The sequence below is a fragment of the Periophthalmus magnuspinnatus genome, chromosome 14 (genome assembly GCF_009829125.3).
Source record: "Periophthalmus magnuspinnatus isolate fPerMag1 chromosome 14, fPerMag1.2.pri, whole genome shotgun sequence".
Classification (NCBI taxonomy): Eukaryota; Metazoa; Chordata; class Actinopteri; order Gobiiformes; family Gobiidae; genus Periophthalmus; species Periophthalmus magnuspinnatus.
In genome coordinates, this window is record NC_047139.1 from 24,417,635 (window position 1) to 24,441,284 (window position 23,650).

Sequence of the window (23,650 nt, forward strand, 5' to 3'; positions counted from 1 at the left end):
ATCATAGAGACAAGGAATTGGCAACCTCACTTCTAGAAACGTTAAATGGTGCTTTTCAAAGTCTTGAAATATATAGTTTTGGGTAATATTTTGACATATTTGATTTTATTCCAGCATCATCTAAACCAGCCTACCATTAAGCACAATGTCAAGTCCCTTATTACTAGTCCAAATAAACTTCCCCATGGCATGCCTCCAATGGATCCAATTGAACGAGCCAAGTATGAGGAGAGCAAGGCTATAAGGCACAGTGTGGTCAATTCTACGTCTGTATTGCGCTCCACTAACCAAGAGGCCAACAAGTCCCAGCTCAGCCCTGGCATGTACGAAGACGCCAACGCTCGGAGGACCCCTGTCAATTACAGCACCAGCTCCATGTCCAGGGGGTCTCCAATGCTGGGCCGAGAAGGTAATTCAGGCTTTAATCAAACAAGTGTAGAGTGAGGTATGTACATGGTATGTATGAGTAGGGCTGCAAAATAGTACGTCAATCGCATTTATCAAATAGCAAAAGCTGCAATTATTTAGATAATCGAGTAACCTCTGCATAGGGATTTATTATTAGTTAATCAGTTCATATTTCAGTCACCTCAAATGGTAATGTTCCTGGGAATGTTTACAATGAGCACTCTGAGTCCTAGTTTTTAAACATACTTGTCAGGAAAATCACAATTAAGTTTTTCTTCCCCAAATTCCTGCAGGTCTTTTAATAAATCCCTTGTTTTATGTCCTTAAAGGTCCTATGGCCTCTTCAAAGTCCGCGTCACATGAAAGAAAGCGATCTATGACACCAACACAGAGAGAAAGCATCCCAGCCAAGTCCCCAGTGTCCAGCAGTGACCCAGTGGCCTCTCACAGTCCCTTTGACCCCCATCACCGGTCTGTGCCAGGGGAAGTATACCGCCCACACCTGCCCCCACATCTGGACCCTTCCATAAGCTTCCACAGAGTGCTGGATCCTGGTAAAAAAAAACACACACAGAAACCACTGACAGTAGAATCAAATATGTAGCCCAACAGTTGATTAAGTGTTTTATTATTGTTCTGCAGCATTCATGTTCCAGAGGCAGCCGTCCCCATCAGGTTTCCATAACAACTACCAGCTCTACACCATGGAGAACACGCGGCAGACCATCCTCAACGATTACATCACGTCGCAGCAGATGATCCCTCGGCCGGACATGGCCCGGGGCTTGTCTCCACGGGAACAGCCAGTTATCCCTTATCCAGCTGCAGCCAGAGGTATGGCCCTCCATCAGCTCAGACCTGCACATGCAGGAGCGGCCAGGGGAGGGCTGTAGTGAGCAGGCTGTGTGCTCGTGAAGTAGTGGCTACCTTTTCCAGACGCCCAGAAGCAAATGACCAGACACATTTCCAGATTTGCTCTATTTATTGGGCTGCGATCTATTGGCTACTACTCAATTTATGGATTGGGTATGGTCTTTTGTGGTTGCCCTGTTACAAGTTGACCACTATTCTACACTGCAGCCCTGTTGCTTTTTGTATTTGGGAGCACTATTAGATGAAGGTGATGGGTTAAGTGTATACGGTGTTCATACATTCAGAAATTGATGGATTGGTTCATGTTGTTCACCGTTGGCCCTTTGCTTCTGTCTGTAAAAGGGATTATTGATCTAGCCCAGATGCCTCCAACTATCCTGTTGCCTCACCCTGGGGGAACAGGTACTCCCACTTTGGAACGCTTGGCCTTCCTCCCTGGACCTCAGCCCCCTTTCCCTCCTAGGGCTTTCAACCAATCCTCCATACCGCCAGGTGAGGACCCCTGCCTCTCCCAACCCTACCCTCTTGTGCTTCCCTCTCTCCATCTCCATGTTCTTCACTCGTCTCTAAGAGCACAGCCTGGACTGGCCTCAGGTCTGTGAGGTTGGTCTGAAGGGCTGTGAGAGGCTGTGACAGTTTGATTTCTTTAGGCAAGTGTCTTTGATTCAGAAGAATTCAGATGCATTTAAAATTTTGATGTTTGTTTGGACTACAACAGCAAAACAAGTCTTTTCTGCTTTTTCTATGTACTTTTCTCATTTAATAGTTTCAAAGTAAAGCAAGAGTAATGTGAAAAAATGAGTTGTTTGTGCACAATATAAACTTAAGTCCTCTATTGATCCTACTTAAGAAATATTTAAAATAATATTTTTGACATCTTTTTTTATTTTATTTTCAGGCCATCCGGTTCACCTGGCAGCAGCAGCAGCTGCCAATGCAGAGAGAGAGAGGGAGCGAGAGAGGGAGAGAGAGAGAGAAAGAGAGAGGGAGCGTGACCGTGAGCAGCAGGAGAAAGAACGGGAGCGAGAGCAGAGAGAGAGGGAACGGGAGAGAGCCGCTGAATACATGCGCACAGGTCAGCTTTCATTTATGCAGAAGTACATTTTATTCAGAGAGTTAATGTTTCATTTTAACTTTTTGACTAAATATTTAGTTCCAGGTGGAGAACAGCCCGGCCGACCAGGGAGTCGTGGATATTTGCACTCACCTTCCCCTTCACTCCGGACCCAGGAAGTTGTGGTTCAACAGAGGCCCAGTATTTTCCAGGGCAAGAGTGTCATCACCTCTTTGAAGTGAGTTCCCTCTGACACTTGGCTGTAATAACTGAGTGAGCGCACATCTTATCGCTATGTTTCCTTGGTATCCTCAGTCCTCATTCTACACCGGTGACCGCAGCCGCTCAGAGCAGCTCTCGCTACAACACGGCAGCTGATGCTCTGGCAGCGCTGGTTGATGCTGCAGTCTCCGTCCCGCCAATGGAGGTGTCTAAAGTGAAGGAGAGCAAACATGACCAGGATGAGGACATGTCGACCCGACGACCAGCCAACCTCTCTGAGCAGCAGCAGCAACACGAGGCAGAGAGGCGGCCCATACATTCACCTTACTCTATGTCTTTACCTGGGGGGAAGCCCCACTCTGCTTATCCGGATGCACCTGGGGGCCCAGGTAAAGAGAAGGGCTCCCAGAACTCAAAGTCTCGCATAGAAGAGGAGCTCCGAACACGAGGGAAGACCACCATCACAGCTGCCAACTTCATTGATGTTATCATCACGCGACAGATTGCCTCAGACAAAGACAACCGAGAGCGAGGGTCCCAAAGTTCAGACTCATCAAGTACAAGTGAGTCTGAAAATACCAAATGACAGTGCAGTAAACCACAGTATTTGTAACTAGGCTTGTCTATACATATAGCAAAAGAAAATGGTATAAACCATGATATTGTAAATTTTGTGCAATGACCTTAAAGCATGATTATCCTAGTAAACTGTTTTCTAAATGATCCAATCAATCAATAAAATTAGGTGCGATAAATGGCACATAATTCTATTATTACTCTATGCAATACACAATATTTAACCTGTCTACATTCCTACAGTGTCATCTAGTCGCTATGACAATCCTAGTGGAGGAGCAATTGAGGTCATAAGTCCTGCCAGTTCTCCAATCCAAACCCAGCCAGAGAAATCAGAGGATGGTCAACAACAGGTTGCAGGTATAAACACACAGTGACACTTCAGTTCCTGGAAGGAGTCATGTTTTATAGGTTCACCGCTCATCTGATGTATTGCTAAATTTAGCTGCTTGTGGAGTAAACATACCATAACATGCGTGTCTTAACCCACTGACCTTGTCATTTGAGTGTGACAGCCACATTCCCTGCACAGTCCATTCACCAGATACTACTTGCACTTGCACTGCTGTCGGGCGCAGTGCAAACGCAAATCAGTGACTCTGGGCACAAGGTTTATTCCTCATGAGTCTCACCTGGACACTCTGACACTCTCTCTTTAATCTCTCTCAGCTGGTATGCGCGGTTATGACATGAGTCGTTACCGGCAACAAGGGGAACCACCTCCACAGCCGCACCCCTCCTCTCAAGCAGACAGCTACCCAGTGTCCAAAACTCACACGCGCATGATGACCTTAGCTGATCACATCTCGGTAAGACATGTCATGTTTTTAAATGTACACTGCGTAACTTTTCTGGTGGAGGGTCTGCCACCTTATTGAGATCTTATTGATTTTCCTGGAATGTTTGATAGTATGGCATTAAACATGTTTATCTCTCTGGAGACAAGCAGCTGGTGCCACCAGATCAAGTTACAGGTCAGATCTATGGAGAGGTGAGCCTGCTCACAAAGAGAATGCATGTAATCTGAGGTATTTTTGAGCAATAAAAAGGACCTGTTATTAAATGAATGCTTTAATAATATACTGTGGAACATTCCAAGCATAGCATTTCCTACAAGGAAATGAGCAGGTCACATACCACCATCAGAAATGGTACACTTTTTAACTAATATTTTCTCAATAAAATTGTATTTCATTTTTTTTAACTCAATCCTTAGCATATCATAACCCAAGACTTTGCACGGAACCAAGACCCGCCCCCTTCCTCGTCCGCGCCTTCTGCTACATTCCAGAGTGGGGTCTCTTCCATGTCCTCCAGTCGGCCCAAGGTGCCCAACCGCTACAGTCCAGAGAATCAGCCTCCGTTCCACCAGAGGCCCTCCAGCAGAGTCTCTCCAGAGAATGCCCCTGAAAAACCCAGATCCAGGTATGCACTCACCACAAAGCTAGAGGCTGCAAGATTAATTGCAATCAAATCAAAATCACAGTTTCAATGAACAGAATTAGCAAACTACAAAAGCTGCAATTTTTGAAATGCCACCTCCACAAACAACAAAATATGCTGTTGTATTCTGTATAAAAAGTGCTAGCCCTACAGTTAAGAGCTGTACAGGTTCTGTAATGTGATTCTTTTATTAGTTCTAGTATTAGTTTGTCAGTTCATATTTCAGTCTTTTTTATTCACCTGGTCCATTTGAAAATGCGGACTTTGTGTTTCACATTTTAACAATGGGATTGTGTTCAAATTGAATGGCAAAACTAGAAAAAATGCAGTTAGATCTATTCAGCCCTACACAAAACACCCCCTGAAACTTTTTTTTATAAAATTGTTTATTATCATTTGTACCTCTCTGATTTTTACCTAGGTCTGGCAAGTCCCCAGATCGAGGGGGCAGGCAAATGGAGAACTATGAACCCATCTCTCCACCGCAGAGCTATCAAGGCATGGATAAAGAGGAGGGTGGTGTACCCCCGCCTCAGAGGAGAGAGGCTGACAATCCCGATATTCGGTATGTTAAATATATAAAGTCTATAAAAGCCATGAAAGCAGGGGAAGCGTTCATGCCCATCTTATAAAGGAATTCAGAGTAATAGTTGAATTATACATTTAATGAACCGCAACTACCTAATTTAATGTTAACTACAAAATAACCTTATTAAACACATTTTTCACCTGATTTAGACTGAAAATATGTTAATGCCACACTGTGCAGCTTTTTAGCCAAAAATTGGTTGTTGCTTTAAATCAGAATCATTCAAATTTGCACTCTTCTTCCAGGAGCGATTCAAGGTCTCCGGGGAGTGTCAGTTATTTACCTTCCTTCTTCACCAAGCTGGAAAACACTTCCCCTATGGTTCAGTCCAAAAAGCAGGAGATCTTTCGTAAGTTGAACTCCACTTCTGGTGTCGGTGATTCTGATGTTGGTAAGTGGGGCTCAATGTTCTTTCCTTCCTACTAACCTCCACCATGTGAGAAATCATGGGGCAATCTTAACAAATGCGCATGCCAATCTTTTCCTTTTGTTTCCTTGTACATAGATTGTGCATTCATAAAGCTATATTGCCTTGTCCTGTATTTTTTAACGATCTTCTTCAATCATTCTCTAGGAAACGCACAACCAGGGACCGAAATCTTTAATTTGCCGGCTGTTACCACTTCTAGTAAGTAAACAGGAGGCATATTTGTGCTTAGGTTCCTGATCTCTTTAATGTCTCTTTGATTAATTTATTTCTTGTAGGTAGTATAAACCCGAGGAGTCAGTCATTCAATGATCCAGCCAGTAACTTAGGCTTGGAGGACATTATCCGCAAGGCTTTAATGGGTAATCTAGAGGAGAGGCAGGAGGAGCATCAGGGAGGAATGGTGTCTCAATCTGGTATCAGCGCACAGGGCTCCAACGACAACCGCCAAGAGGCCACCCCATCACCAAGTATAGGTAAGACTATAACAAATCACACAGAAGGGTTCTAAGACATGTATATACGGAGATACAAATCAATACTTAAACTAGTAAAAAAACTAGATACTCATTTTGCAGGCATTGATATATAAGATAATACATAAAAAATAACACAAAATTTGATGTTACCTAAATAGTATAAAATTATTTAATTTTGAGATCATTTGAGAATTTGTAGGAAACCATTGATAATAGTATTATTTTGAGTTGAAAAAATTGTATACTAATATAATTGTGGTATCGTAATCAGTATTAAGTATCAAGTTTTCTTAGTACTGAAATCATACAGTGCCCCCTATACTGCAGGTAGATTACATATAATGAACTTTGTGTTTTTTCTGTAGGTAAGCAAAAGCTTCAAGGCAAAGCTGGTAGTAGAAAGTCCAAGTCTCCTAGCCTTGGTATGGCCTACGGGGGAGGAGAGCGGCCTTCCTCTGTGTCCTCGGTTCACTCTGAAGGGGATTACCACAGACAGGCCCAAGCACAGTGGAACTGGGAGGAACGGCCCTCCTCCACAGGTGAGTGCTGAGGGCTATTGTTTAATAGTTTTGGTCATGTCATTTCATTTTTTTCCATTTCATTATTAATTTATTTCAAGCAGATCCATTAAAGCATGTATCCAATACACCTAAAGCATATTTCACATATTTTTTTCTCATTTAAGCTTGAAAAGAAGTGGGAAGAGGAAAACGTATTAAATCCCACCACAATGTCTAAAGATTTGTTCTACCAAGCTGATCAGAGGGTTAGAGAGGAAACTTCTCTTGGGGCAGATCTCCATAGTAACCTTGCCTGGGCCCTGTACTACAAAACTGGATCAGAGGGTTAGCAGGGCATTTGCATAGTCTGGACACCCCTGTTCTAATAGTTTGGCTAGGGCTGACACCTCCCCATGTATGTGAAAACTGTTTTCTTCAAAACTTCCATTCAAGATTCGGCTGCTTTGACTTATCAAAGATAAGTAACCTCATCCTATAGTACCATCTACCCACCGAAGCTCATGTTTGAGTTTATTTGTCCTAGTTAGACTGATTTGAGAAGTTACAGTAGCTTTTCAGTACAGGGCCCTGATTGTCTGGTGCTGGTTTTGACCTGATTCAGTTTAACCTATCATTTGTCATTATTTTATAATTTTGTTAAAAGTTACTTTTGAAAGTAGTTTGTATGGAAAGTTAATTGCTACACTTGTCTCCATCTCCTTTAGGCTCCATGCAGTTCGCATACAACCCCTTGACCATGCGTATCCTGAGCAGCACGCCCCCAACCTCCATAGCGTCCCCTGCTGTCCAAAGTCAACAGCAGCAGCAGCAGCAGCAGCAGTCTGGGGGTCCTCCTGTGTCCCAGCAGCGCGCCTGGCCCTCTCTTCTGTCAGAGCAATACGAGACCCTGTCCGACAGTGACGACTGAGCTCCACTAAAAAAAGCCCTTGATTAAAACACAGAGGCTTTTGCTGCAGCTGGTCGCCCCTCTCCCAGAATTACCCTGCTCATTGGCAAGTGTGGCCAGTTAATGGGGGGGTGGTGTCCTTTTTATTTTTGGTGCTATGGCGCCCCCTGGCTGTTGGCTCCATTTACCAGCAGTAGCCTGGGACAAGTGGGGTTCTCCCGACTTGAGAACGTAACCAGCTTGTCCAGTGGAAAATAAACTTGAGGGGAAGATGTTAGATGAAGAACTTCACACTTCATATGTACAAAACAACATGAAACAATTTCTAAATTTAGATTTCTGTGAAAATATACCTTGTCTTTAGGAAAATCATTGTATGTAAATAGAGTAACATTTTGCAGTGTTTTTCCTAAACTGATTATTTCTTATTTTAATGTTGCTTTTAAAATGATCCACTTAAATGGGAAGCGTATGGGTGTAATGTGTAACAACACAGCTAGTCTCTCCCAGTTCATCCCTGTGCGTCAGCTGACCCACTGCAGAGTCTGCTGCTCCTGTGGGTAGTACTTGAACAGAAGTGAAGCAGAGGCTATAACACCAGAGCCTGGTGGACATGAGATGGCAAAATGGACTGCCTTTCATCCATGGACTGATTAAGATCTGTCTTCACAACATGGAGGAGATAAATCGTTCAGATAGTAGAGAAAACGACTCACCCCATTTTAGACAGTTTTGAACACTGGTGACAGAAAGGTTAGAGTCTAGTATAAGCTTAATGCCCTAATGACTACTTCTGGGCCCCATTCAAATAACAAAAGTGAGCCAATTTTTTTTCTTTGTTGTCACATGCAGCGGTCTCTGGTTTCCAATCGATCAGGACAGGAGTATGCCCTACACATTCATGGTGAATACAAACACGTCAGGATTTTTCAGAGCGTTTTTTGCCATGCCTTGTGACTTGAGAAAGAAGGCAGCTTTAATTTTCCTCAGAGATCTTTGTTCGTGTTTGATGTCCTTCTTTTGTTTTGTAATCCCTTTTTTATACTGTCCAGAAAAGAATCTGAACTAGATTTAAATTGTCTTTCTATTACTCAAAAGACAAAAATTAACCAAACATTAAGAATGGTCTGCACCATTGTTGCACTTTTTTGCTTTGTAGCTTTTGACAACAAGAAGCATACTACCTGCTGTGTAACTTATTCAACCTCCAGGACAGGAGTATACTAAGATGTGCTTTAATGTCTTTTCACCACATACATAAACCTGTTTGTTTTTACTTCTGTCTTCTCTTGTACTTTGTGCATTATTTTAATAGTGTGCACTCACATCACAGCTAGTGTTCTATGTGTATGGTACCGTTAACTCTTCAGAATAAACCGTCATAGTCTACCATTTCTATGACCACTCTGCTTTTGTCAACAAGCCTATAGCTAAAATAAATATACTAGGTCAACATGATCCACAGCAGTTACTCATTGATGCTGAATGTAGGACATGCATCGAGTCAAATGAGTTTTAAAACTTGCACTTATCTCACTTGCTTCATTACAGTCTGCATAAATCCATTGGAATCATATGTCATAGCACATGATGTTATTTTCCTGTGATTTTCAACATCTTGTTAAACATCCTTTTTGTAAATCGGATGTTATGTGTTTACAAAAGCAAGGACAAAAAAGTTTACAAACTTGAATCTTAAAAGAAAATCTGAAATGAAGCTGAAATTGAATTGGAGCTACGTTTTAGCACTCTAAAAGGATACAACAGTGACTTTTTTGTCTTTTTAAATTGAGACTTGAAACCCCGTATCTTATGATGTTGAACAGCTATGTTTGTATCGCACAATGTCTCCTAATAGGCTCTTACACAAAAGTTCAGACCAATCAAATAAAGTGGATCAGTTCACCACAGAAAGGCTTGTCTTTGTCTTATTGAAATCATGGATGAACCTTGCCCTTATGTGTAATTAGTTCCTTTCCACTCCTGCTTAAAAACACGTGAGTATATTTTTAGGTCACTGTATTTTTTATTTTTTTTTTACTTGTACTAATTTGGCAACATAGCTTGTAAACTGTAATTGAATACATTTTGGCCTAACTTGAGTACAAATATAATCATTCCAAGTATGAAGAAACGACATGACATTAATGATACAAACCGAAGCAATATCTGTGGTATGCACAAATAATGCAACTAAAATAACCTGAAATGAGGCAATAAATTATTTTACTTTGAAATATTAACAAAACCGGAAGCCGGAATGTTTTGGTCGCACGTCATTGGTCCATTAATGTAGATACTTCCGGTAAGCGCGTTATCCACAAAATGCACTTTTCATTTCTACCCTCAGTTGCAGAACAACTTTTTAAAGACATTCAGAAGATATACCAGGACACGTCTCAAAGTAAGTAGTCTAACTAATCAAAGGTAACAAATCTTCCTCTACCTTAATATTAATTTAGCTCGGCCTAATCTTAGACTTTATCTTTGCCTAACCAAAGGTTCACATATCACAACCAAAGTTCTACTTTAGATGAGTCAGAGTACCGTCTGTTTATAGTTCATCTATTTAAACCTCATTCTTTTCCTTTGTTTATGATCCAAACAAATTGGAGAAAAATATTTTTGGCTTTAGTGATGTTGGTGTAGTACATTGATCTTGCTGCAGAGGGGGATATTGTAATAATGTTAGTAAATATCTCATTTCTAATTTGCTCTAATGTGTTTTCACAGTTCCAGATGACATGCTGATTGCGTAAGTATTATTCTCCAAAATGATCAAATTAGCTTACTTATTCATTGTTTTATTAACCTTATGTAATGTATACGTAACCTTTTTAGCCAACAAAATCGACTAAAATAAAAGCATGTTTTGCATCTCCATAAACCTGACTCCTATTTGGCCTGGAGGAGGGCCTTCTTCTGGTAGTTTCCATGGAAATGTCTGTCTGGCCAGCTAGAACCACATGCTGACAAAAGTTATAGGAGTGGATTCGAACAGAATGTAGAAGGAACTGGCTGGTCAGGCAATTACTGGTTTCAGATGACATCTCAAGATTTTACAAGCCAATAATATTTAATTCAGATGGGGGGTAGCTAAATTTAATTGTAGACTTTGTTGTAGTTAAATAAGTTGTTGGGTTTAGTCACTGATAAAAAAAAAAACATCAGGTTCAACATTTGTGAATTTACCTTTTAGATATTTGTTACAAAAATTCAATTGAGAAATCTGGCTCTTGGCCTCATCTGGGAGTATGACGTCATCGTCACCACTAATAGAAATGTTGTTTTTTGAACCATAATTATTTGGAGCTGAAAGTTTTGCACTGTTGTTCTGCTCATACTATATATTTTGTATATATTCAGGCAGTCTTTTTTTTTTTTTTTTTTAATTTACCCGGTACCTTGTTTTTAATGCATGCCCTTTAGGAGTGAGTGACACATAAAAATACAAGATGTGAGCTTGGGTCCACACAATCAAGGCAAGGCTATATTTTGATATAATTTACAATAAATCATTTGTGTGGTTCAGTTCACAATTTTTGCACATGCAATTGTTATTCAATTTAATATTTTTGTTGTCATTGTAGCACTGCATGTTGGGACTACAGCTTCTCAAGATGTCAACTCACCAGCATTTAATCCTTTTTTGTCCAGTCCAAATGCAAACATATGGGGCGATCATTTTCACATGAGTGCGCAATCTTGTAGCATGAGATCTTGTCCCATTTCTAATTGCTTTGTTGGTATGGTGTATGATGCGCTATACCACCAAAGCAAGTTCTTAGTTTGTGAATTCTGTGAATTCACTTTAACTTTCTATTTCTGTGGAATCATGCATGTGTCACCTCTATTCACAATGTTGACTTGACTGGTTTGAATATTTAAAGTGAAATCAACACTTTTCTGTCTGTCCCAGGCTGAAGTTTGTATTTGGCACATGTGCGCTCCAGGCTTTGGATCTGGTCGATCAGCGCTCCGTCACCTGTCTCTCTTCTCCAAGTGGACGCAGAACCTTTCAGGTTGGTCAAACTGTTATTGAAAAAAGTACAATAGGAGTCCTCTATATTTTATAACAAAATCATAATTTTAAAAGTCCAAACTCCAAACGTTTCACATGTACTAGTGATGAGAATATGCTTATTTTCCTCATCGTGAAGTTGGAGGCTCTTGCGGAGGACAAACCAGTCCTGTCTGTGGTCATTGTGGCCCAAATTTCCTGTAAACTCTTTCAGGTCTCTGTGAAAACACTCAAAAGGAACTGTACTACACAATGAAGCCAAAATCAGCCTTTTACTGGGACATGTGTGTCTAACCTTTTGTTTGTGTTTGTGTGTCTTTGAAATCTTTGGAAAAGATTTATCTCGGGGGCTTTCCTTTATTGCTTCAAAATGAAGATAATAATTAAAGTCAGCAGTCATTGAAATTTGAACTTTGTTCTTGTTGATTGGTGACTGATGCAACAAAAAACTCTATATTAATAAATGTTGAGGAATAAATCATTGCTTGTAATGGATTTGAATCATGTGGAAATAAAAACATGATTTTAATAGAAAATGCATCAAGAAACCTTGCATGCAATGGTTCATGTTTATGATATTTTATGTTAATTTAACCTTTATACAGTACTTATTTTTACAGATTCCTTTAATTACAAATTTATTTTAAAAAACGATCAATCTTGACATCAAGCTGCCTCAACATTTTGAGATATTTAGCAGCCAAATCAGTAGTTGTATCTAAAGGGATACTCTCTTTGCTTCCTGTTTTACACAATGATATTCAAACTGATAAAATACTTCCAAATCTGGTCCTTCTTGTACATTATTTATTTATTTTATGTATTCATTATTTATTTTACTGTTTCTACTTGCTCGTAGTAATTTGCTTATTTCCAGTTACTGAATAACTTATGAGTGTGTGACATTTGGCTGCTGGGATTTTTCACCTAGTTTCATTCCTAACATTCAATGACCTTTTCAGACCGATCAGTTTTCTACACCAAATCCTGATGGAGGGAGCATGCACAGTGTAGACTAGATCATCAATGTGAAAGTCATACGCAGAACTAACTGTATCAAATATCTTTTTAAGTTTTGTAAAAGTAGGAAGTAGAAGTTTTCTATGGGTCAGGTGTGTGATTTTCAAAGAGACAGAAGTGCCCTAAATAGCAGAGGAAGCTGTAGATGAATGCTGCTAACTTTAGCTTGTGCTGTTGTTGCTGAAATGTCTCCCCATTTATTTTAGATGTCGTTCACTTGAAGTTAATGTGTCGAATTCATGGGAGACTCAAGCCTATTTAGCTACAGAGAAGCAATAATTAAAAGTATTTAAAGAGTTTCCTCTGAGTCACTCTGCTGCTGACGTAGGATGTGCAGAGGCGTGCACAAGAGTGCAAACACTCTTACAAATATAAATACATTAAAGGTGTACTCTGCAACTTTTTTGGTGCCATCTGCCTGTCTCCATAGAGATGTTATTACTCTTCCTAAAATTTCCACAGAATGCCATCAAACCTTTTTTTTTTTTTTTTTCCTATTATCATTTATTCAATTATAGGTAGGTGTTTTTATGACATCAAGCTTGGATTGCAGGTGGACTGCTGGCACAAACATATTACCTCTTTGTGTAGGTGAATGTTTTTATCTTCATTTCCCCTGATAAATAAACAAATATACTAAACTAAACTTTACTATAAATAATACTTTGATTATTCATGTCAATTGGGGATAGAAAGAAGAAAGTTAAGTCTAATGCCATATTTGACATTCCAGTCAAAGCAATAACATCTCCATGGAGAAAGCAAGTTGCGTACCCTCCAACAGAAAACATTTAAATAGAAATTGTTTTTAATTATAAACAAATATGTTACATTACCACCACCAACACTGCTGACTGCTATTAGGTATACACAATTAGTTTGTGCAATCATCAAATCACAAAGGCTGCAATTATTTAAATAATAGAATGTCTTCTGCAAAGAACAGAATGTTTTACTGTAGAAAAAATGTGTTATACCTGTAATAATAATAATAATAATAATAATGCCTTACACTTGTAATGCGCTTTACAGGCTTGTCAAAGCCTCTCAAAGCGCTACACTGTAGTTCAGACCTCTACACATGTTCTAAAATGACTGGGATTACTGTATTGGTTTATCAGTTCATATTTCAGTCTTCTCTCATATAGTGGTATAAAATGTGCGTGTTCTGAAGAGAACCCTACTTTTAAATATATAACACAAATTTAATCTTAGTTAAACCTGTCATGATAATAATTAATTTACATATTGTTAAATATATGAAATATATGATATATTATATTATATATTTTGGGCTTAATATTTATCATGTGTACATTTCCTTTGCAATAATGGGGAGATTTTAGTTATTTTTGTTGTATTACTATAGCATTTGAGCTGTAAAAGGTTGAATATAAGTAACTTTTTTGCCTAATTATTCATTCATTCTACTCTTTATTTGTTGCAGCTCATGCCTTTTAATGATACTGTATATTTTAAAATTGGTTTACTGGAATTATCCAGCTTTGTGTCAGTAGCATTAAGTAGTTTCAATATTATCGTTTATCATGATATTTCTCTGTAGCGATGCTTCAATATGTGTGACAAGCCTAATCTCAATACATTTTTCCAAAAATTGGGAATCCCTTCAAGGACAGTTTTACAGATCTCCATTTCATGAGAGACTAAGAGGCATTCAAACAGCTCTGTATATCTTGCATTGTTTATCTTTCTGAACAACAAGCAGGAGTCCAGACTGGAGTAACCCTTACACTACATGACAGTATTTTGAGCAGTCCTCCTCTGTGAATGAGCTTTTCTTGGGCCAAACAGCAGCGCCTGATTTAGTGTCCTGTTGAGGAAAACCCTCGAGCTGCAGCAGAGCCAGAGTGTGATCTGTTTTTCAACTAGCCCATTTCTATAGAAAGTTGGCCCTATGTTACATTGCCTTTTATCCTCACATTGGCCGGCTGTATTCATATCATTACAGCAGCCAATCCTTGTAGTTGTATGTGACCAACAGTAGCATATTCGAGTAGCACCAAAGAGCAAATCTACTTTGATAAAACTCTTAAATGCACAGTATTGATGTTTTATTTAGTTTTTTTGCATTTTTATATGTGTGGATGTATGTTATTTTTGCTGTTTTTGTAGATGTTCCATAAGAACTGACAAAAAGACAGACATATGAACTGACAAACTAATACTTTAATCACATTTCAGAACATGTTTGTATAGACCTAAACTATAGGGTTAGCAGTTTTTATACAGAATAAGACAGGATATTTTGTAGTTTGTGGAGGTCCATTCAATTTTTCATTAAATTGCAATTTATCTTGCAGCAATTAGATTTTCAATAAATGTAAAATTGTGCACATTGTTAACAACTCCACTATCATTAACATTTGAGAGAAGACTGAAATATTAACTGATAAACTAATACTAAAACAAGAATCCTATTCATTTCAGAACATGTTTGCAGAAATCTAAACTACAGGTACAACACGATTTTTCAATAAAAACAGAATATTTGGTTGTTCTTTTGCAGAGGACATTTATTCTTTTTTTTGTGTAAGGCATTAAGCACAATACAAGGAAACAGAGAATCACAATCTTTTATCTCATTATTCCTTTCCCTTCAGTCATCAAGATAATTGCAGCCTTTTATTTGAATTATACCAACTCAAATTTCAATTGCGTAACCCTATTCTAGTTTTAAGTTTTAACAGAGTTGGTTTGCTTCGGTAGATCACAAGCAGATCTGATTTATGGGCACAGCGCAGAATAATGGAGCCAGGGCTGCCATTGTGGGAGCATTAGTTATTAGCACTGTCGAGCCTCTCCTCACAGCTAATGTACTCATGTGTCAGGGGCGTGAACACCGCAGCTAAATCAATGTCTGCTCAAAACCACACACAAACACAGCACTCCGGCTTCACATAAGAAACACCAGGTGCATTTACAGGGACAGTGAAATCTGGATGGAATAATCAGATAACACAATAATTAGATCAGATTTTTGGTGTGTTTACCTGAGAAACCTGATCATCAAAAACAACCCGGGACATGTGTCAGTTAATCAGTGCATCTTAAGTGTAAGTAACAGTTGTATTTGGAAGACAAAGTACAATGTATTAAAAAATAACTCCTTCAGTCTTTCATATTTTCTCTCATTTTCCACATCACATTAGTTTGGCTTTTTGGCTTAATTTTCCTTGTCAAGAGTGTGAACAATCAGAAAGAAATCTGATTATCACATCAGATATAATATATTTTACAAAGCATTTCAATAATCTGATAACATTAGAAATCCAATCATGATCAGATTTTTGGTGCATGTAAACATATCCGGTGTTTTATCATCTAATACATAATGTATGGACCTTTCATCTGGCCTCCTCGTATCTGTTCAATATTTAAAACTTGAAAAATGCCAGTATGGCCAGTATAAATAAGTTGTTTTTGTTTGTTTTTCTGTACTTTATACAGATATTCAGACTATCATGGGTAAATGTTATAAATTGCAATGGTAAAACATCTAATCTGAAACTGAAAACTGAATTCATCCACAAGGGAATTTACGTGGGCACAGTAGCTCACATATTACTATTTGAATATGGTGCTTCTTAACAGTGAATAAAATGGTAATATGACACTAAACAAATGTAGCAAAAATATTCATATGAGTAAAATAAGATGCAATATTAAAATGCTTTGAACATATGTGGCATTTGTTTTTCTTTCTTTACAATTCACTAATGACTTAACTGTTTACCAATGCTGGGGGTTTGGACCAAATATCCTGTGTGTTTGCCTCCTTAACTAAACCTTTGATGATAATGTGAGAACAGACGTGAAATGTCCATATTCTAAATGTTAAATGCATTAATAAAGTATTGAGTAAGCAGAGACAGTTAAGCTTGTATTTTGGTTTGTGGTGCCCCCAGTATCCGTTTACCAGGAATCCCCCGGCATGGTCCCAGAACATTCTCATCTAACCCGGCTGCACAATGGGCCTGGCTTATACTGCTGGCAAAGTATTGACTTTTAAGGCACGCTATAATAAGTATAGTAGCTGGTAACATTTTTTAGTAACTTCACCTTAATTAGCCTTAATAAAAATATTCTAGCAGCTTGTGTAACTGGAATTTGTGTAAATTGTATTAATGAAAGATACACTGCACTTGCTTGTCTCCATGGTGATGTTATTGCTTTGCTTAACATGTTCCGCAGTATTGCAGGGGTGTGCAAAAATATCAAAATAACGTACCGTTTCATTTAATGATACAGTATCAGTATCATCTGCTGCTGTATCGACATATCGTCAAGATTATTATTTTTTTATATTTTACCAAATTATTCTGTCAAAGTGCGACAGTTGTGTGGCTTGTTTAGAGGAAAGAAACTTGTTTATACAGAACATTTGACATTTGATTGACTGTTTTGATGATTAAAATAGGTTTATTTCATGTTAACTTTGGTTTAACAAATACTTTTAGTATCACAGTTGTGATAGTAGTAAATATGTTGTGATCCTTCAGAGCCGTTAAACTGCACATGTCCCTGTTACATGGAAATGTGGAGCTCATATAAAGTAACACTGGACAATGTAACAGTCTGATGTGGTTTTCTAGTTGGTGCAAAACAAAATGCACTGTTATGTTCATTCTTCTTCAATAAATGAACGTTAAATAAAAATAAATAAATACAATTAATATTTATTTTTTGTGAAAATGTTGATCATTAAGTGTCCCGAAAGCCTTTATTCTTCACTGAATTGTATCAAATCGATTTGAAGTATATTGTATCGAATCAACAGTGCACTGTATCGAGATACATATTGTATCGTGGGCTATGTAGCGGGGTATGTAACTTCTTAATGATACCCAGCCCTAGTATTGCGTTGAATTTATATATCTTGCAATATACATATACTGTGGAACATTCCTGGCAAGTAAAGCTAATATCTCCATGGAGACACAAACAGGTAGCATGAGAAAAGTATAGTACATCATTAGAGAAAAGTCTGGTTAAGAACTTTGAAGCTCTATGAAATATATTTTTTCAACAGCATAGCAAGATATTAAGTTAGGCCGACACATCTTTGATGCAATAAATGTTCCACTATAAATGTTACAGTGAAGAACAAAAAGACCCACCACAGGACGTGGATTTGAGCTATAGCCTATGTAATTTAATCTACTGTTTTCACTCTCTTCAAAGCATTTTGAGTTACACATTGTAAACAAAACCAGGAGCATTAACATTTGAGAAAAGACTAAAATATTAATAATATTTGAAAATTATAAACTAATGCAAGAAAGTACAAGACATCAAAACTACAGGTACACCAAGATAGTTCTATATAAAAGACAGGATATTTTGTTCTTTGCAGTGGACAGTGTGTTATGTAAATAACAATTTGCGATTTGATAATTGTACCAACACAAATTGTCATTTTGATTCAGTTATGGTATATTGTGCAGCTCCACATTAAGTTGTATATTAAATATATTCGATTGGTTTCAGGTTACTGGAGGCTCTGGACGCACGTACACTTGCTTCGTGTCCTGTCACTTCTGCCCCTGTCCAGCCTTCGCGTACACTGTTCTCCGCAGAAATGAGGGACTGCTGGTGAGTCACGACAAACTCAAAATGACCAATTCATTGTAGCAGACTTGAAGAGAAGAGGCATGAGTCATGTCTTGTCTTAGTATTCAAGTATATCCAGTCCTGTCTGGTCACAGTCTAGTCTCATGTAGCTATGCTTGAGTTGTAGGGAGTATTATAAGATAACAAGTATTGAGCTGGCAGCGGGTGCCCTTGGTACAGCACAAAAATGCTATTTCTCTAATAATGAAAAATAAATTAAATTCAAAAACCTTTTATTGTCCATATACACATAGTCATGAGGGACTAGGCATGTTGTTGTGATAATTACTATGTTGACTTATGGTTCAATGTTCATATTTATTGTATGTTCACTTTTGTACTAGTTTGATACATTTTCTTAATTGTTGCAACATTTGTACTGCAGTAGATAGAGTAAGGAAATATCTATCCATCCATTTTCTTCTACTTCCCGGGTCACGGGAGCAGTAGTCTAAGCAGGGACTCTCAGACTTCTCAGACACTTCCTCCAGCTCCTCCGGTGGGACCTGAAAGCATCCCTGGGCCAGCTAAGAGACATAGTCCCTGCATCATGTTCTGGGTCTTCCACGGGCCCTCCTCCCGGTGGGACATGCCCGGAACATCTCCCCAGGGAGGCGTCCAGGAGGCATCCTGAACAGATACTTGAGCTCCTCAGCTGGCTCCTCTCGATGCCGCCCTGCGAGGGACACTCATTTGGATGACTTGTATCTGCCATCTTGTCCTTTCGATCATTACCCAGACCTCATGACCATAGCTGGGTAAGAACATAGATTAACCGGTAAATCAAGAGCTTTGCCTTTCGACTCAGCTCCTTTTTTACCACAACAGACCAATACAGAGATACTTGAACTACTACACAACTCAACTTGAAGCAAGGACAAATGGAATATCTATGACTCTTTAATTTGATTTTAATTGTCTACTAGTGTGTTTCATTGTGCTACGTGCATTTTTTTTTCTTTACAATATGGTTCAAAAGGGGTTACTATTCTGACAAAATGGTAATCAATATAATTTATTGCTATATTTTCTGAAGCAATGTATAACACTTTAAATGTGTTATCACGATAGGTGTAGGAAGGATGTCAGGATATTAGGTCAAGTCAAGTTTGGGGGGGGGGGGCTTATATGCTTATAGCCCATAAGCATATATCTAAAACTATATTAAACTTAAGTACCTTGCCAATAGCGAATCTCCAAATGAGTTGTGACTACAGAAGTATATAGATCAATAAATTTTTGTGGCATTTACTGAAATGGGAAATCCCAAAGAAAAGCATCTAAATATTTTGACTTTTTACTAGCCCAGTGTGCCTATTTAAAACATTCACCCATGCATTTGCGATATAAATAACTGAGTACCCTGCCAATAGCTGATCCCCAAATGAGTTATGACTGCTGAAGTTGACACGTGTATTAAAATGGCACCATCCAGTTGCATATATTGACAGTGGGAGATTTCTGGCATAGGTTTTGTCTCTTGTCAGTGAGCTGTGCTTCCTGGTTCTTCTCCACTGCAGCAGTCTGTGCCCCATGTGTGGACGATAGACAGGTCCTGTTTTTGTCCTTCCTCTAGGGGGCGTCTCTGCTCTCATTGGCTGTTTGTGAACTCCAAATATTTTTGAGCAGATGACCCCTGCCTTCGTCCAAATATCAGAAAGTCGGATTTCCCCTGAGGATGTGGCTAAAATCAGTGTGAGAAAACAGACTTGCACCAGTGGAAAGCAGTGATTCTCTCTCCTATAGAAGTAAGGCTTTGTAGTTTGCAGTTGGGCAATATGTCCAAAAAAAAAAAAAAAGATTACAGTTTCATTACAATTTTATGAACATGAACATAAATTTTAAAGAATGTCAAGATAAATGCATTGAGCATGTAAATAAGTTTTAGATACAATTTTTTCAGGTAATAATAGTGATGGGACTTTTGGCTCCTTTGTGGGATCCAAATCTTTTGGATCTATTCATGTCAAAGAGCCGTTCAAAAGACTGTCTCTTTTACTATTAATTTATATGACAGAAGCCAATGTGTATTTACGAACTAATCACAGAAACAACCAAGGCCCAAATGTGTTTAAAATGTTTTTTTTGTGTGTACAAATCTCTCACTTGTGTCACGTGCTCTGCTTCTGTGCTGTTTCTTATGTTGGTTCAGTGTTAATCAGTGTAAAAATGCAAAAAAAAAATCCAATGAATAAGATTTGATTCTTTTTAAAATGAGATCCAGATCCAACTGTTCACATTAAGGAACCGTTCAAAAGAGCCAATTCATTAATAAATGTCACATCACTAGGTAATAACTACTACAGAAGCTCCTAAGAGGATCTCCTGTTTTCATCCATTTACCGGTACATTGTTCACTAAAATCATGAGAAACTGCCTGAAACTATCCCAGGCACTTGATTCTTGGCCATGGTGCATTATAAAGAATAACAAAACAGCAAATAGAAGGAAGTAATAATTGGAGAACTATATGGAAACAACTGCTTGACCCTAACCTAGACAGTTGTTTCTGGATTATGGTGCAAGATCACCATGGCAGAAAGGAAATGGGCAGGGCTAAATGATTTGAAATCAGGTAAAGGGTCTTTAAACATGAAAGACATTTCTTCCTCCAAAGTCTGAACTCTGCACCAAACCAGATGCTTTTACTGACGGAGGATTAGCTGTAAACCTCTCCATTCAAAACCCCAAGCATATCATCAACGATTAGACATAACTGAATCTCGAACTCGATTTAAATTTGATTAATTGTAGAAGCCCTACTTAGCAAGCAGCTGGCTCATCAGATCCAGCAGTGGTGGTTTGGTCTTATCTCAGTAATTAGAAATAGTGTACTGCTCCTTTCTTTACAGCTCCATGGCCAGGAAATAAAGATGTCTCATAAAGAACTAGGGCCTTTCAGCTGAAGGAAAGTGTGTGGTGCATTGCTGTATTGTTCAAAATGTTACTGTTATTAAACTGTGTTGCTAGTGTAATATTAGGGTGATACAGATTGAGGATGCTATGATTGCTATAAATTTGTCGTAGCGGTGGGTGTAGCAGACCAAAGAGTGCAGACTCGGGGCAGATTTACGGTGTTTATTTACAATAGTGCAGAGTAAATAGTCAATAATTCGTAAATCACAAACGGGGACATGGAGCGGGAGGCAGACCAGACGGGCGTAGTCCAGAGCGGGCAGGAGACATCCAGGGCCGGAGCACAACAGGAAGGACCGAGCAGGAGTAATCCAGCAAGCGGGAGCCAGGGCAGGTGACGGGAAACAAGCCGGAGACCAAGACAGGACAGGAGGCGAAGACACATGTAGGGTACAGAAGGTAGAAACACAGACAGGGTGAGGAAACGCAGACGATCTCGCGGCGAGTGTCTAGTCCCAGCTCCTCATATGCTCCGCAGCCAGTGGAGGTAATTGCGCTGATGCGCTCCAGGTGCGCGCGGGAGGAGCCGGGAACTCCGCCCAGCTCCAGGCTCAGACAGGAGAGGGAGGGGAAGGCACACAGGGAGACAGATACTAGAGGCATCATGACAAGATTATAGTTGCACAAATACTTTTTTTGCTTATTTTGAGCTGATATGAAAGGGGAATAGTAGGGTTGGGTAAAAAATGTCTTCCCATTTTTTCCCTCCCATAGATCAGCCACCAGGCCTATCACTTCAGTGTTATTCTGTCTCACTAAAAACATAAAAAAGACAAGACTTTAAATCATTGTAACACAAAAAATAGTCAAATTTCTTTTCCCAAAGTGAAAACTCTTCTCTAAACCACAGCTTTTACTGAGATTTGGCTGTAGACTTCTTAATTATAAAGGCAGAAGAAAACTGATCATTGAGTATTCGAAATGATGAAATCTCTATTAAAATGTAATAACGTGCACAGCCCAAAATAGTAGCTATAATAGAAGAGTATTTTTAGCAATGAAAAAAAAAGGCAGGAGTTTCTCTCAGCCACATTTATCATTTCAGATTTCTCTAATTGACCTGTCTGGCTGCGTTCAATGATTGTATCTTGTTTTGGCAGTGCAAACACCTCCTCGCCGTGTACTTGTCTCAGGCCATGGGCGTGACTCAGCAGGAGGCCGTGTCTGACCAGGAGATGACCACTCTGCTCAGCACCACAGCATTTTGACAACCCAGGATATAGCGATGATGAGCCCTGCAATATGTCAAAGAGAAGTGTTACAAAGAACTTGATGAGGTGTATGAGGCTTCAGTGGAAGATGCCAAATATTGCTTTATTTATTATACTCTTATTTGACTCAAGTGGTATTTTTAGATGTATTTAATTATTAGCTGAGCAGCTGCTGACTGGTATACACAATATATACACAATATTCTGTCAGTCAAACAGAAATCTGCTAAAACATGTCTTTAAATGTATTAGTTAAGGTTTCAGCTCTTTTTGCAGAATTTCTATTATAAATTATTAGAGGTGGGAGAAATAAATAACATTGCAATAATTGTTCTGAAGATTTGCAGTACTAGAATAATTGTCTTTTATTATTCTTCAAAACTATTAAAACACGTTTGTGGTTAATTTGTGCAATACTTGAACCCCAACCAAGACATTTCCAGGCACATTTGGTGTATATTACTGATGCACTGTTAATCTGAATACCACTATTAACACAATACATAAAATATCAAGACCCTCCCTCCACCCCTATAGATACTTGATATTGTAATCATTCATACATTTAAAACAGCTCTCACAATATCATCCATATGTTGATAATCCCCCCACCTTTAAAAGTTTGTGTAACAATGTAAATAACAGAACCATTTGTAACAATATAAACATTGGCTTTATTAACAAAATAATTCACCATACATATAGATTGCATCATGTTAAACAGCAATGGAAATTTGAAGTTGTAGTTTGACGATAGTGTCAGTTTCTTGGTTATACAAAACACTATGAACAGTACAGAGGGTGGAATGAAGACAGGAAACATGGTTTGGATCACCTAGGCTCACTCAAGATAAAAGTCTGACATTGGTCCATAGCTCCAAAAATAAAGGATCCCAGACGACTACAGTACTTATTTCAACACAACAATTTTAACACGACAAAGATACAAAGGCCGTACAGTGCTTTTACAGTTTACATGTCTCCATTGGAATGTACTTAAGAAGGTTGGCACACTCCTGTTTAGCCCTTGTATCAAAAATGGGGTAACAAGTAACACTGGTAAGGGCAGTTAAGAGACGGAACAAGAAGCCACTGAAATGATACAGATATGACTGGCTCAACCACAAGTAAAGTCATGAAATGTTACTAGCTTTGCTTACATCAAACACACCTGGTCATTATCTGATTTCTGGGGTTATCTGGTTAATGAAATGTCATGGAAACAGTTCCACGATGTAACTAATCTGATTTCTTTCTGAATTTTTGTACTTGTGCAAGGGAAATGATGCAAAAAGGATAAACTGATGTGGCAAAGAATGAAAAATGAAAATGTTAATGTTAAGTTTAAGTTATTTTAAGATTAATGGCCCTTT

General features: G+C 38.7%; 2 protein-coding genes across 5 annotated transcripts in view; both read left to right on the plus strand.

Annotated features, from left to right (window-relative positions):
* Positions 1-9,392, plus strand: part of ncor1 (nuclear receptor corepressor 1) — a 35,702-nt gene extending 26,310 nt beyond the window's left edge. The window contains exons 30-45 of one of the 4 annotated variants that reach the window (XM_055226837.1): positions 115-409; positions 738-962; positions 1,051-1,242; positions 1,624-1,773; positions 2,180-2,356; positions 2,435-2,573; positions 2,651-3,120; positions 3,377-3,493; positions 3,803-3,942; positions 4,350-4,558; positions 4,998-5,141; positions 5,411-5,556; positions 5,740-5,793; positions 5,871-6,068; positions 6,437-6,610; positions 7,297-9,392. In XM_055226837.1, coding sequence (XP_055082812.1) covers positions 115-409; positions 738-962; positions 1,051-1,242; positions 1,624-1,773; positions 2,180-2,356; positions 2,435-2,573; positions 2,651-3,120; positions 3,377-3,493; positions 3,803-3,942; positions 4,350-4,558; positions 4,998-5,141; positions 5,411-5,556; positions 5,740-5,793; positions 5,871-6,068; positions 6,437-6,610; positions 7,297-7,499 — 3,033 coding nt within the window. In that variant the 3' untranslated portion in view covers positions 7,500-9,392. Of the gene's footprint in view, positions 1-114; positions 410-737; positions 963-1,050; positions 1,243-1,623; positions 1,774-2,179; positions 2,574-2,650; positions 3,121-3,376; positions 3,494-3,802; positions 3,943-4,349; positions 4,559-4,997; positions 5,142-5,410; positions 5,557-5,739; positions 5,794-5,870; positions 6,069-6,436; positions 6,611-7,296 lie in introns of all 4 variants that reach the window. The other 3 variants (XM_055226838.1, XM_055226836.1, XM_055226839.1) reach the window with 3 other exon arrangements.
* zswim7 (zinc finger, SWIM-type containing 7) lies at positions 7,636-22,404 on the plus strand. The gene is made up of 6 exons (XM_055226889.1): positions 7,636-7,709; positions 9,734-9,882; positions 10,212-10,233; positions 11,398-11,500; positions 18,028-18,132; positions 22,167-22,404. Exons 1-6 carry the CDS (start codon positions 7,636-7,638, stop codon positions 22,272-22,274), a joined length of 561 nt encoding a protein of 186 aa, XP_055082864.1. The 3' UTR covers positions 22,275-22,404.
* Positions 22,405-23,650: the final 1,246 nt, after the last annotated feature.